Source organism: Xiphophorus hellerii, chromosome 1 (genome assembly GCF_003331165.1).
Source record: "Xiphophorus hellerii strain 12219 chromosome 1, Xiphophorus_hellerii-4.1, whole genome shotgun sequence".
NCBI classification, from domain to species: domain Eukaryota; kingdom Metazoa; phylum Chordata; class Actinopteri; order Cyprinodontiformes; family Poeciliidae; genus Xiphophorus; species Xiphophorus hellerii.
In genome coordinates, this window is record NC_045672.1 from 25,657,145 (window position 1) to 25,672,962 (window position 15,818).

Genomic DNA, 15,818 nt, shown 5'->3' on the forward strand with positions numbered 1-15,818 from the left:
TCTTTTGCCTGATTTCGTTACTTTTTGCTACTTATATGTATTTTTGTCATATTCGTCCTTAAAATACCAAAACTTCCACTTAACCTTATATTTTGCTCTGTCTGATGATGTGATTTTTAAATATTAAATGATTGACAATTTGATCAGTTACTCAGTAATTGAGTAGAATTTTTTTTTACTAAATACTATTTTACTCTTACTTCAGAAATAATAGTCATTTTTACTTGAGTAATTTCTTGGGCGGCTACTTTTTATTTTTGCTTAAGTAAAAATATGTTGAAGTAGTGTTACTCTTACTTTAGTCAAATTTTGGGGTACTCTGTGTAACAGAGAAAAAAGTGTGTGTGTATGTATGTATATGTGAATTTTACCCAAAATAATAATAATAGTATGTATTTATAATGAGATTTTTGATCCGTGTGTTTGGAGCCACCTAGTGGTGTGATGAGTGACTGCATGCAACGGGTCCTTCAGGCGCTCTCTCGGCTTCCCCCGCCAGGATTCTCAAGAGCGCTGGTGGATGTGGGTGCGAGAGGCGCAGCTCTTCGCTATTTTTCTTTTACTTAGGGTCATATTTTTCTAGTTCAACTATTAACGAAATACTATAAGATGATTTAACATTTACAAATATAATTTGTAAAGTTTTCTCGTGTTTTGGGCTGGAAAACGTGCGCCAGTTGGTGGTTGTGGCTGACCGCTCAGTCATGACGCTAATTGTGTCTTTTGTTTTTCAGCTGCTGGGCCACTTGCGTGCAGTCAGAGTCACATTGTTTCAATTTGTATCGCACTAGGTGAGTTCAAAGTATAAATTTATGAATATATATATATATTTTAAATGTTTTGTTAATGTTGAAACTGTTACGGCAGTTGTCTGTTATTTTACTGTTTGATTCATGGAATAAGAATGTTTTGTTTTGTTTTTGAGGAATTGTTAACTGTTTTATTGTTTAAACTATACGATCACATCTGAAAAAAAAATGAAATAAGAAAAATAGAGAATTCTGAGGAATGCTGGTGGAGCTGTTGGGCTACTTGCGTGGAGTCAGTCACATTGTGAGAGAGTTTCATTTTCTATCGCACTAGGTGACAAACAACCAAACACGGAAGGCTACATCTGCCCACCTCTGAAAATCACCCAGAATCAACTCAGTAGTTTTTGTAACCCCTGTTGTTGGTATAATGGATTAAAACAAATGATCTCACATGGATCCCAGTGAGGATCATGGAGGCCAGTGTTCACTACCCAGATAGCACAGAATGATTGAAACAACATTGAATCAATGTCAGCCAGAAACATTGAATCAACGTTGAACGCTGACATTGAAACAACATTGAAAGTGGTCGGTGACTTGTATGTTGAATCAACGTTAGGGTTTCAACCATAACTGACATTATATCAATGTTGATTCAACCATCATCTGTATGTCAACTTGTATGCATATTTGTGTTGATAGTACATTGAATCAGTTATGAATCAATGTTGATTCTACATTATATCAATGTTGAGTCAACCATCATCTGAACGTGGATCTGCATCCGGATTTCTGTTGATCCTACATTGAATCAATGTTGATTCAACACTCATTTGACTGTGGTTCTGCACACATATTTCCGTTGATTCTACATTGAATCAATGTTGATTAAATACTCATTTGACTGTGGTTCTGCACACATATTTCCGTTGATTCTACATTGAATCAATGTTGCTTCGACAGTCATCTGACTGTGGTTCTGCACACATATTTCCATTGATTCTACATTGAATCAATGTTGATTCAACACTCATCTGAACGTGGATCTGCATCCGGAATTGTCTTGATTCTACATTGCATCAATGTTGCTTCGACAGTCATCTGACTGTGGTTCTGCACACATATTTCCGTTGATTCTACATTGAATCAATGTTGCTTCGACAGTCATCTGACTGTGGTTCTGCACACATATTTCCGTTGATTCTACATTGAATCAATGTTGCTTCGACAGTCCGACTGACTGTGGTTCTGCACACATATTTCCGTTGATTCTACATTGAATCAATGTTGATTCAACACTCATCTGAACGTGGATCTGCATCCGGAATTGTCTTGATTCTACATTGAATCAATGTTGATTCAACACTCATCTGAACGTGGATCTGCATCCGGAATTGTCTTGATTCTACATTGAATCAATGTTGCTTCGACAGTCATCTGACTGTGGTTCTGCACACATATTTCCGTTGATTCTACATTGAATCAATGTTGCTTCGACAGTCCGACTGACTGTGGTTCTGCACACATATTTCCGTTGATTCTACATTGAATCAATGTTGATTCAACACTCATCTGAACGTGGATCTGCATCCGGAATTGTCTTGATTCTACATTGAATCAATGTTGCTTCGACAGTCATCTGACTGTGGTTCTGCACACATATGTCGGTTGATTCTACATTGAATAGGTTAGGAATCAACGTTGATTCAACCTTCATCTGAACGTGGTTCTGCACGCACATTTGTGTTGATTCTGCATTCAATCAATGTTTATTCAACCATCATAACCATCATCCTGAAATAAACCACATAAAAACACCATGGCATTGCTTAAATATTTTATTTAATTTCAGTCTTCTGGCCGTCCCTTTGGTTGCCTTTCAATGCCTCCCTCCCGGTCTGGTGCATAGCGAAACCATTTCTTTACTGTTTCGCTGTAATTTTGATCAGTTAGGCCTGGTTCGAATTGACGAGCAGCAACTGAAAGACACAAAAGAACATCATTACGATGGAGGGTATCTCACATAAAATTTCTTATTATCCCCTACCCTCACTTTGTTTAGATTCTGATTCACCAACAGTCTCATTTCCTACAATTAAAATTCAAAGCCCTTTTCCAGTAGAGGAAGCTCACCTAATATGCACTCTTGCAGGATTGTGTCCTTGAATGGCTTTTTACTCTGGGAATGCCTATGTTTCTTCCCAGCCCAGTTGAACTGACTTGCCAGGGCATTTCTCATACAAGTTGTCAACATTCTTCTTATCACGTTGGCTGAATTGGTGCTTCCTACTAGAGCCAGTCGAGCAATCTACATCAGAGACAAGTACATGAAGGCATAGCATTACACAGCAGCATTATATCATGTAAATTAAAAACACAGCAGAGACATAACCTTGTTTTGATACTGTATTTATGCTTATGCACTGATATTCCACTCCATAGTGTTCATTCATGGTCATGGATATTAGCGTTATTAACCATCCTGGTCCCAATTTGGGTTAGGTCAAAATTTAAATCATCTATGTGAATAATTGCAAAATGTTTCATAAATAGCACATCTACAAGCTCTGTGACATGTTCAGAACTTGTAGATTACAATTTGTGTTCAAGTAGCTAAAGAGCTAACATTTTGCCCTTAGAAAAAGACTCACACTGACATAATCTACATTGATGCTGATCAGTCTTTCAAATGAATTACCATCTTTTGACGCACTGTCTCTTCAATCAGTAATGACTCTGCTTTACTGAAATCTTCTTCACTTTCAATTGGCAGCTGGAAGGGGAGTACAAGGTTTGCTGGTCCTTGTGTGCTACCTGGTGTAATGTTACTCTGAGCCAAATTGTTCTTAATGAATTGGACATCTCTGGATAGATCCTTCACAATCACAAGAGCTTCAGCAAGCATCGATGTCATCTTATGGATAGCGAGGTCTTCAGGAGAACATTAAAAATCTTTAAGTGCAACATCAAAATAACCTGAAAATGACACATTACAAATACATTATGTCCAATAGACTTGCCTCTCAAAAGCTGCCCATTATTGCTGGCCCTTTGTGTGGTTGCATCTGCAAAACACAAATATTCATGCACAGAAGTTTAAAGGTTAGGTGCCAAAATGACACCGACTTTCTTTAGGTGTGAAATGTTTCCTACAGATCTTTTATAGATAAGGACATTTCTGCATCTAATCAGGAGAGAACTCTGATGAGTGGAATACACAAGATCACAATGGCAAAAAGAAAATACTGTCAGGGCTTTGTGTTATGTTTGCCTTTAAAAAATAATGCATAAGTGTCAAAGCATTTAAAGAGTTGGTGTCATTGCTCACACAGATGTGAGCAATGACCACAGTTCAAATATAGACACAACCTCACACATTCAGATCACAAAATGTCTACAAATGTTGGATGACTGTCTTGATACCTTCGAAACCTTGATTAGGCGCTGAATCCAATACATCATTCTGGTCGGAGTTTGCTTTTAAGTGAATAAGAAATGCAAAAACTTAGCTAAAGTGAATTCATTAGTCAACACAGATCACTGTATATGTATGTAGTAAAGTGGGTTACTCTGTGATATATCCAATGGCAGCCTATTTTGTGCACATTGTGAGAGACCAGGGCGATGGTTATACTGCCTTGAGCTGCATCCAGACAACCCTGTAGATATAGTTACATTTCGCAATAGTTTACAAGTGTAAACACAAGATACATAATCTAAATGTTTAATCAAACTAACTAATTAGCCAGAATCACTAAGATACCCATCACTATTACTGAAAGAGTACAGTATCATACCAATACTTGTACTTTGTCGCTGTGGATTCTGCAACTTGTGGTACTGGACACAGTGGGCTGTAGCAAAACCTGGCATCTCAGCTTGAACACAAAGTAGGAAATACACAAAGCAGTGAGGTTATTACTGTAACCTTCCATATGAGAAAATGTGAGACTTACATTCAGCTGACTGCTCTATATTTAAAGCATTGCTTTGACATCACAGTCTTATGAGACTGCTTGACGACTCACCATTAAGAACTTCATCAGCTAGTGATTGTTGGTAGTTGCTAGCAACAAGATCTACTAAGAAAAATAGGAAATAATTAAGAGCTAAAACTATACACAATTAGTTTTAGCTCTAAGTGCTAAAACTATACACAATTTCAGCAAGAAACACAATTTCAATCAAATTAAAATGTCCTTTTATTGGTACACTGTTATATGTAATTCCTTTTTTGACTGTGTAGAAGTGAGCATAGTGTCAATATAAAGGAAACAATACCTGGACATCCAACATCAGGTGGTTTGGCAAAACGCTTTCTTTTTGCACTGCTACTCTGATGGTCTTCAGAATCAGAATGCATAAACTGCTGATTTGGCCTACAAAACATTATGATAATACACTATATGAATATTACAACTGTAGTTAAGATACTACACTTATTAGTCAAGGCTACCGTCTGAATACATGGACACTCTGGCCACTTTGAGCCATCCTTTTAGCAGTGGTTGTTATTTTCTAGTTGCAACGCCCTAGGGAAAGTTATCACTGTGATAAAGTTAGTAATGTACCTGGATATTCTTTTTTGGCGGATAGCTCCTTCATCATGAGATTCAATTTCAGATGTTGGACACATTGTGGTGTTATATTTTGTCTCTCGTTTTTTCGCCTCATCAAGGGTCTCTGTAAAGAGCAGAGGGTAAATGCCAATTTGCATGTCTGCAGTCCAGTGCAGAACTACCCTAACAGCTCCTTCCCAACTCCCAAAAAACAGAACAATCACACCTGTGTGAAGCGCTACTATCATACATCATCTCATTCTGGCCAATCACTATTTGCCTCCTCACATTTGTCTTCTCTGATTTTACATACACAAAACATCTCACCTGGACCTCTGAGGTACCAGCGCTTTATTATAATTATATATATTGTTTACTTGGTTTAATGTAGCCTCCTAAACAAACTTTTGCATCTGTAATGTCATGTCCCAATAGATAAACATACTTGAAAAGAAGGAAATATTGAGCTGATTTATCTATAACATGACAGCACGACTGTGTAGAACAGCTGTGCATGTGTTGCACCAGTTACTCACCACACGTAATGAGGACTCGTACATCCGTATAGGTGATCCATTTGTCGTCTGGTTGCATTCCGTCTCGAAGGGCTTTCTTGAGTGTTATGTGTTTTGGGGGCCATAACAGCGTCTGTTCCTCAGCTTTAAACCAGCTCTCTAGAACTACTGCTGTCCCACCATTTGGGAACTGTACAACTGACCACAGTGCCTCTCTACTCATCTTCGAAGGGCTAGGGATGAAATGAGAACTACTCATGATATCTCCTTACAGGTCATCCCCATTTCACTCTTCAAAGCCAAAGTGCACTACAGACATTGTAGTTTTTGGCCAGTCAAACATGTTATTTGCACAGGTAAGAATTAGATAAATGTTATTTTTAGGTAATTTATGCCATGATATACATCTCAGTTACAGATACTGCACTTTGGCAGGGCAGCATGACTATGCTAAATGAAGTAGTGGTATTACAATGGCACCATCCATGTCTGGACAGAGAAGGCATTTGCGCTTGATAGAGGCCCGTCCAACTACCCCTATATTTTCTTTCAAGCCACTGACTTTGTATGTGCCAATGTATGATGATTCACAGGGATACATGTAATATGGCTGTTTGTGTCCGTACATTCTGACGATTATATATGTATCCTCTTCTGATTTAATAATATTCTCTATTAATGCAAATCCATCTCCAACTTCAACACAATTGTCTCCTTTCTTTGTGGACAAAGTAAACCGATGAGTGGAGACCTTCCTGTACTGTTGTGAAGAAATAAACTGTGTGGGGACTGGACCATCAATGTGGATGTTAAGCAACTTTGGATAATCTCTAGAACATGTGGGTCCAACATGTGAGGTTTCAGACAACCTTTTAACTACCTGTTGTAGTGTCTGATGTGGCTTGCGTAGAAGATGCTTAATTTGACCAAGACAATTCTCAAAAGGAAATCCTGATATATTATCTAGATTGCCGAACCTCCTGTATTCTTCAGCCAAATGAGTAAGCTGGTGTATATTGTACACAATTTCATCTTTTCCATATAATTCCCCAAAGTGTTCAACAAAAGCAACCATCAACTTTTGTGCAAAGGCTAACATTTCCTCAGATATACTAGGGGACAGCAACATGTACATTCCAACGGAAAACAACATAAAATTGTCATACAGCTCACTGGGGAGTGAATCCTTCAAAACAACAGGACCCCAATATAACATGAAGGATCGGAACTCAGTAGCTTTCCACCGATCTATCTCCGACAGTCCCCTTGGTTTACGGTTAAACTCAGAAGGCGTGTAGAAACGTAGCTTTAGGAGTTTATCTGAAATGCCTGCTGCAGTTTGGGAAGGAAACTTTGTTGCTAAATGTTTCCCCTTTAACCATATATGAAGCATTTTCCTTGTAACTCCGAGACAACAGACATGCATGTAATCTGGTGGAAACATAGAAACCATCTTAACTAAACCAGATAAAGGGCTCTTTCCAATGTGATGTTCCTCATCAACCATGTCAGAGAAACTGGAGTCTGTCCTAAGTTTATGCTTTGTTTCAGGAAATGTCATTTTATTCATCCATACACCCTCCTGAAAGCATTTGTCACAACCTGAATAGCCATTGAATCCTTTGACCTGCTTAATATAAGCTCTTGCCGGCGCATCACAAATAAAGGCAGAAATTTCTACATTAAATTGCTTACCATTATAAATAATGCCATTACACAATACATTCTGAAGATCTTTGACAAACTGAGCCAGGTACTCAAAAACACTCACTGGCTTGCTTAGACCACAAAAAATGCCTACAACAAATGGGGACTTTGTGTAGTCACATGTCAGACATCCAAGTATGGGCCAAAACTGAAGTTTGGAACTTTTAAATAAAGGTAAGCCATCTATATTAAACTGGATATTAATAGTAGTCATAGTTGATGGTACACACAAACATGCCAACCGTGAAAGCACCCCTTTGACTATTCCAAAATGATAATAATCTCCCCCTTGAATTGTAGTGATGGGCACATTTCTGGGTGTTCCAAGCAATGTTCTCCCATCTTTTGGTAGGGTAGGGTGAAACATTGTCAAAATAGACAGCAAAGATGACAGTGCAACCAGAGAGATTGAATAGGATGTTGCCCAATACTTTAAACTTATCCTGAGCAAATCATTATTGTCATCACTGTCAAGCTCATCCTCCACTATACTTTCAAAATGTGCTTCTGACTCACCTGGCAAGTCAGTATTTTCATTCACAGCACTGATAGTTAGTCGTCTGTTTAGTGGCAAGTCTGAAATATCTTGAAAAGGTAGTACATCCAACCTGCACTGACAAGAGGCTGCAACATGATATTTCTTCTGTTTCTTCCTTGGATTAGCATTAACTATTAACTTATACTCGGTGAGGATTTGCTGCTCTGTCTCTTTCAATAATTTGTTAACTCTACGTCTTTTAGCCCGAGAAGAAGCCGACATCTTAAAGAGTGTGGTGGTGCTTTACTCTAATGTAGACAAACTGCACCTGTTTACCTACAATTGTCTTCTTTCTTTAAAGCTGTTATATTTAAATATAGCTGGAAAAATAAAAAAAGGAGATGAAGAGATTCAGAATAAGATGCTGCATTTTAATATGCAAGATGAAACAAGCCGAAACATATTTGTACAATTAGATCCATATCAAGAAAGGCAATTATTATAATGCGAAAGTTACTGTTCATTTTAAAATACCAGCATAAGCAAATGCCTCACTATAGCAGGACCAAGCATCCTGAGACCTCACAAAGTGTACAACCCAACTTTAGTGTTATCAAAATCTGATTTAAAGTTAGTTTTTCAACATAATTATGCCATCACTGCTTATTTCCCTACCAAGCTGCAACTTAAGCGCAACACAATGCAGTTGGTTTATAATAAATAGGTTAAGATCAAGGTAGATTGGCCACACTTACCACAAAAGTGCTGGGGGTTGAATAATTAAATTCAGAAACAGGTTGCACCAATCCTGCTGCAAAGGGGCTATGTGGTTGGGACATACCAGTCATGAAATGGGGGAGGTGGACCACCTAACTCCTTTTAGTGACTTCTATGTGTTTTTGTGTCAACATATCACACATACATAGTCAGTCATAACATTTACAGACAAGTAAGAAGATGTACAGGACAGAATTACAACCCAATGTTACCAACACATACTACTTAAATTATAATGTGAGTAACCCTCACAAAAAATAAAAGTAGTTTCACCCGGAGTCAAAGGAGGAGAGGAGGAGAGTAGAAAGGGGGAGGGAGGTTGAGGGGTAGACAAGCCAGGTGAGAGGTGAAGGGTGGAGGGAGAGGGGTTGGGGGTTAGAATGTGAGAGTGAAGTGGAGGGGTGTAATAAACACCCCTCCACTTTTAGAACATTTAGATTACTAGTTCTTCCCCAAATCTTGTCCTCAATCAAACTGACCTGCGTGTTTTCAGTTCAGCAAAACCCTGTTAATCAGATGTCAATTAATATCATGTGTGCTGAATTAGGGAAATGCCTAAAACTTGTAGTGCCTGGAGGACCAGTGCTGAAACACACTGGACTCGACGTTGGCGGCATTTCATTTATTTGATGTTAACCACAAAACATCATTGATTTAATGACACAGTTTCAACATTAGTTAATTGGCTAGAATTGAATGGTTGTTTTATAGTTGATCCACCATCAATTGTCGACCTCAAACATACATGAAACCTTTGTGATAATAATTCAACATTGAATTAACATCGTGTGCTATCTGGGTAGTTCTTTCCCAAACCTTGTCCTCAATCAAACTGACCTGCGTGTTTTCAGTTCAGCAAAACCCTGTTAATTAGATGTCAATTAAAATCATGTGTGCTGAATTAGGGAAATGCCTAAAACTTGCAGGGCAGTGTGCCTGGTGCCGGTGCTGAAAAACACTGGATTCAATTTTGGCATTTCAATCAATGGATGTTAATTGGCTAGAATTGAATGGTTGTTTTATAGTTGATCCACCATCAGTTGTCGACCTCAACCAAACATGCAACCTTTGTGATGGTAATTCAACATTGAATTAACATATATTCCAACAAGCCAACAGCGAAGCAGCTGTGTGGTTGGGCTATCCCACTCATGTAAACGGTGGGGGTGGACCGCTCCACTCCTTTTAGTAAGTTGTAGATGTTTTTGTGTCAATATATCACACATACACAGTCAGTGAGAATTGTTATGAACAAGTAAGAAAATGTACAGAAAGGAATCAGCACCCACTATCCTCTACAGTGCTTAATTTAAATGTGATAACCCCCGCTCAGTAATAAAATGCTCTGACCCAGAGCTCTGATGAGGAGGAGAGGAGGGGAAGGGGTGAGGCAAAACAGCTGACATTGATTCAATATTGATCAGATGTTGATCAGACATCGGCATTTCAGTCATTAGATTTCAACCACAAAACAACATTGATTCAATGACACAGTTTCAACACTGGTTACTTGGCTAGAGGTGGATGGTTGTTTGATGGTTGATCCACCGTCATTTGTCGTCTTCAACCAGAAATCAACCATTAATCAGACTTCGGCATTTCAGTGATCAGATTTCAACCACAAAACAACGTTGATTCAATGTCACAGTTTCAACGGTTTGATTGGATGGTTGTTTGATGGTTGATCCACCGTCATTTGTCGACTTCAACCAAAAATCAACGATTCTAACTATTTTTCAACGTTGATTTAACATCATGTGCTATCTGGGTAGGGATCTCTAATCTCATCTGGTTTTCTTTTTTTACAGAGTGCATCCATGCTGCCCCCATGCTTCATTCTGAGATTACATTGTTTTATGTTTTTTTTTTATTATTATTAAAATCCCTTCCTTTATTTAGAACCTTTCAATTGCATTCCTGTTATTTTTAAAGCCCTGAATGATAATCCCCTTTTTGGGATCATGCCAGCATTCACCAAACTGCTTCCGAGGCTTTTTAAAAGCACGATGATGATATTAACTTTCCCCAAACTGACTTTTTTTCCCCAGATTTCTTTGTGGAATAATTTTATCTTTTTTCAAAATTTAATTCAAAAGATATATTTACAGTGATGGAGTCACTATGAAATCAAATGAATTGGTATGGAAACATCTATTCCCAGAGAATAAGATGGAGGTTATAAATTAATAGATGTTTCTACAGGATTTATTATAATTATTTTTATTATTCCCTAATTTTGTAAACAGTTTTAAGCATACAGTAAATCAAAATCAAATAGAAAAATTCATAAAACAGCATATGCTTTTGTGCAAAGTAAGCCTTTTATTTGGACATAACAAATAAAGTAATGATTATATAATTAGATAGTATATATTTTTTGTGACTATTCTTTAAAAGTGTGTTCAATTAATTTCAGTTTCAATGTTAATAAACACATGATGCATTTTTGTAATTCAACTCAAAAGGTTGACACATTTTATACGTATTTATTTCACAAAGTGGGATATTTTTAGTTATTTCTGGTATTTTTTATGATTATGGATTGAAGCTAATAGAAAACCCAACATTTTGTGTTCAGTTTTACATAAGACCAATTTAAATGAGCTCTTTCAATGCAGTTGTGCATTTTTGACCATAGTATGACCTGCATAATGGTCCAGAATATGGTGCATTATATCCTCTAGCAGTGTAAGGTACAAAATACTTTAAAAATATATATTACCTGTGAATTACGTCGACCTATCCAGAACACTGGAAACATCGAAACTAATATAAACAGCGCAATAAACGTGAAAACAGCCACGAATGAACGAGTCCGTAAAGTTGTGCAACTAAACGCCATTATAATGATTAATATTAAGATAAGTGTCACAAATCTGTGCAGCATCTGAACTGTGGAGCTGCAGGAGGAGCTCTGAGCGCTGTGACACCAAACGCAGGGCCGTAACGCACAACCTGGAGGCCGGGGGGCCGGGGTTTAAAATCCTTCTTAGAGTTTTCCAGACAATAGTGGACCACACAAAGACATGCACAAATTACTAACGTTTTTTTTTTTTTTGTACTGTAACCATTAAAAAATCTCCCCTTCAGTTCAACCTTATAAGTGGAGACACATTGTTGATGTTACCATTATAAAATAGATTACAATTAAGTATTGGCAAAGATCAATGTCATTTTCACAGCGTTGTTGTTAGCAGCTGCTGAAAGTAACTAAAAAAGTTACTTTTTCTTTTAATGTAACTTAGTTACTTTCCAAATCAAGTAGTCAGTAATCTAACTGAGTTACTTTTTCAAGGAGTAATCAGTAATCCGATTAAAGTTACTTTTTCAAAGTAACTATGCCATCACTGGTTGTCAGTATGGAAATTGTGAAATGAGATGGTGTAGTAAGAGTTTCTGTGTATTTGTTTGGATGGCATTTATTTCCTTTTGTCAAAAATAGAAAAAAAAATCTTGTCCTTTTCTCGATCGCCTTCTTTGTGATTCAGAAAGTCCTAAGACAGAGTTGCGTGTGTTTGTTTTGTTTTTTTTATGGTGTTTTTGTCACACTTTAATCACTTCACAGAATAAAACGTAAATGAGGGTTTATTAGATTTCTAAAAATCCTAGTCGTGTCACACAACGCGCCGTCTTCGTCCAGCCCTCGACTCTCCTCTTCTTCCGATTGGAAATCCGGTTTAGTGCATGCATCCTACTCCGACATTCCATCAATAATCCTACGTTAGAGGCAGACAAACAAAGCTAGACGACACAGCGAACCCGATGTTTGGTACACAACACTGATTATTACAGCAACTCTGCCATAATCTACTGAAAGCACAAAGTGCTGCAATAATTGCTTGTATCCAGATGCAAACACACCTGTACGGCTGCCCATCCTCCGTACGGCTCTCCAAGCAGCATGTTTGCCAAACCATAGCAGATGTGTTTTATTGGTATTTAGCTTCCACAGCTCTCAACAGAAACAGCCGTAGTTCAACTCCAGTGCATCTTTAGTCATCGTAAAATCTTGTTCTCTCTCTCTCCTTTTTTTAATTTTTAAATCAGGGTTCTTAGATCCAGGCAATCTAGAAGCTACTTGCTTTCTCTTCCTTTCTGTCTTTCTTTCTCTTCCACTGTAGCTCTTATAAATATGCTGAAATGAAATATAGTCTGTCGTTAGTGGTGAATGATGTCTTGTGATACTCTCTAAGCCCTCGAATAGTGCTGTGTTTTATTGTGTATGATGTTATTCATATTAGTATTTATGATGATGATAAGTCAGAAAAAAATATTCAAGACTCTCCAAAGTTTTGCCGTATTCTTATTATATGGGATTCATGTGAAACTAAATGAAATAAACTTGAAATTATTCTGTTGAAGAATTAATTGTGTTTATTGTCTCTGGATGACTGTTGAGACATTTTTATTTCCACTTATTTGATGTAAAAAAAAAACAAGATGTTTAATGTGAATACGGGATGGTAGTTGCCCCATTCCACCTCCGTGTAGATCCGCCCCTGGTAGCGCAGAAGCTGCGTTTTTAATCACCATATAACTGCGCAATTTAACATTTCAAAAATAAATTTGCTTAATGGAAAACAGCAATTTTAAATAAAAACTCTCTTTAGTCGATGATGGGCTTTTTTGGCCGTATCGAAACTGGTTTATTTCACAAAACTGCGATAGAAAAAGTTCTTCCGCATCACGAGAGTCACGTGATTAACAACCGGATGTTGTTATCTTCTTCTTCCACGAAGAAGAAGATGACAGGAAGTTGTTGGAGAATCGTGAGCAGCATGTTTTTTAAGGACTTTTTGACTGAACGAACTTATTCACATGTGATTTTAATTACGTTTCTTATTTAATGGAAACTCCACAGTTGTGAACTTATAATTTCGACTTTAGCGGAATATTGACAAAGTTTTGAGCACATTTGTAAAGCTGATAAAATCCAAACTGGACATGTTCTTTTTTCTTTCTTTTTTTGTAATCTTTTTTAAATTCATGTATCTAGCATATATTCACTATGTAGTTCACATTAAACTGTGACCAATACAAACACACACACAACCTACATTATAAATTTTGATGTTTACATCTATTTTTTCTCAGAATTTTTGACTTTTTTCAGAATTCTGGCTTTAATTTCAGAATTCCTTTCTTCTCAAAATTCTTTTTTTCCCCCTTCTGAATTCTGACTTTATCCTTCTGAGACCAAAAGTTTCAGGTAAGAATTCTGAGTTTAAAATCAAAATTCCCAGGGAAAGGAAAAAAGTCAGCGATGATGTCTTGACAAAAGTCAACACATCAACACACAATTCATAAAAAAAATTTGCGATGCTGTGTGAGCTCTAGCTCACACAGTAGGTGATCTTTTATTTTTTTAATGGGAAGAACAACTTTTCTTATACAAATTTAGCTAAAACAATTATAAAAAAGATGTGTGCATTAAGCTTTTCAGATTGATTACAAAATTTAGAGGTGATTATTGGATAAAACACAAATGCAGATGTAAGTAGAGGTTAATTAAATTTACTCTGTTACATTTATCGAGTAACTTTTAGGAGAAATTGTACTTTTATGAGTTATTTTGCTACCTTTTTCTTTACTTTGAGTATGAAGTATCGCTACTCTTACTCAAGTACAATCTCTACCTAACTTTACTGGATTAAGGACAAACATATTTTAACCAAAAATGCACCAGATTAACTTATGTCGAAGTAAGACTTCTTCTTTCTACAAAAGTTTTTTTTTAGTTAGATTATGTTTTTTGTTTTTTTTCAACACAGCTGTCATCAATCTAGATAAATTCACACAGTTTTGACCAGTTTAAATGCTGTGGATTTCATGCTTTTACCTATGAACTATACGCACAAACGGATAAAAATGAATGAATTAAAAATCAGCTGTCTCATTTGCCTCCAGCAGAGAAATTTCCTCTTATTGAAAATAAACATACTGAACCAGCGAAGCATTTCTGCATCAAAACGCTGATTTGAATTGCACTGAAACGAAACACACTTTCTGTTTCTGGTTTTATTCTGGCTTATGCTGTTTTAAAAGGGGAAGTTCCTGACAGACACTTTTTGTGTATTTGTTCAAAACCATAGGCACTGTGTTGTCAAATGTACTTCTACAGTTTTTTTTAGTATTTACTAAAACACTGTTGGAGCTATTTATTCTTTATTTCTTTATGCATTTGAATTTTGTTAGTTTATTCTTACATTTCTAGTTTTTGTATTATTTGCAGGTTAATAATTGTCGATTCTATTTATCTTTTGTTTTTATTATTTGTTCTTATTTATTCGTTTTCTAAAGACAGGAAGTGAGGTAGATCAATCCACTTTCTATAAGTGTAGGGGCCTGGTAAAGGACCAGCAGGCATTTGGGTTTGGGGCCTATGGTTTTTACCAGAGCGACAGAAGTAGACAGGAGAACAAAGGAAAGTTTGAACGTTATAAGTGTTTTGCTGAAAAGGAAAATAAAAGCAACCAAGATAATCAACAAGTTTGGACATTAAATTTCTTTTGCCTGCGTGAAGAATCTGGACCCCCGTACCTCATAGTGGCTGATGGAACTTTTTATTGGATGTTTGGTTTGACAAACAATCGCCACTGCAAACATTGTTAGGCCCCAATATTTTTGTTGTCTCAATGCCGAAAAGGTTTTGCAACTCTTCTTTTTGACTTTTCAAACTATCTGTACACTGTAGCGTAATCCCCATTCATGTTGACTACCTTTGGTATATTTGGCTTAGAACTGGATCCATTTCAGCCCTGAGTCTGAGTGCAGCTGTATTTCCATTAACCATGGAATTGTGCAAATCAAATTTACAAAAATAAATCTAGTGGTGGAAACGTCAAAGAAGACGACAGGAAGGTTGGAGGATGATGGGGTTTTTTTTTTTTTCTGATGATGTGCAGAGCTCTGCTAGAGCTCACACAGCATCGCAAAATTTTTTTATGAATTGTGTGATGATGTGTTGACTTTTGTCAAGACATCATCGCTGACTTTTTTCCTTTCCCTGGGAATTTTGATTTTAAACTCA

At 36.9% G+C, this 15,818-nt stretch overlaps 1 protein-coding gene and 1 long non-coding RNA gene across 2 annotated transcripts; one reads left to right on the forward strand and one right to left on the reverse strand.

Moving 5' to 3' along the window:
• The first annotated feature begins 251 nt into the window (after positions 1-251).
• LOC116709068 (uncharacterized) lies at positions 252-1,185 on the forward strand. Its single transcript, XR_004336814.1, has 2 exons — positions 252-791; positions 1,084-1,185. It is a non-coding gene; the product is annotated as an uncharacterized LOC116709068 (long non-coding RNA).
• A 1,415-nt stretch (positions 1,186-2,600) lies between these two features.
• Positions 2,601-6,115, reverse strand: LOC116720249 (uncharacterized). The gene is made up of 11 exons (XM_032563401.1): positions 5,848-6,115; positions 5,324-5,435; positions 5,034-5,131; positions 4,781-4,834; positions 4,550-4,630; positions 4,322-4,411; positions 4,176-4,229; positions 3,773-3,817; positions 3,451-3,683; positions 2,886-3,060; positions 2,601-2,731 (listed from the first exon to the last, which is right to left on the reverse strand). The coding sequence occupies exons 1-11, from the start codon at positions 6,083-6,085 to the stop codon at positions 2,601-2,603; spliced, it is 1,311 nt and encodes a 436-aa protein (XP_032419292.1). The 5' UTR covers positions 6,086-6,115.
• Positions 6,116-15,818: the final 9,703 nt, after the last annotated feature.

What these genes read in the sequence shown, in the direction of transcription:
- LOC116720249 (XM_032563401.1), bottom strand. Translation starts at nt 6,085, where the DNA reads ATGAGTAGTTCTCATTTCATCCCTAGCCCTTCGAAGATGAGTAGAGAG. An exon ending in CGCCAAAAAAGAATATCCAG is followed by an intron (nt 5,132 to 5,323) that starts GTACATTACTAA and finishes AATGTTTTGTAG; the next exon opens with GCCAAATCAGCAGTTTATGC. An exon ending in TAATGGGCAGCTTTTGAGAG is followed by an intron (nt 3,684 to 3,772) that starts GCAAGTCTATTG and finishes GTTCTCCTGAAG; the next exon opens with ACCTCGCTATCCATAAGATG.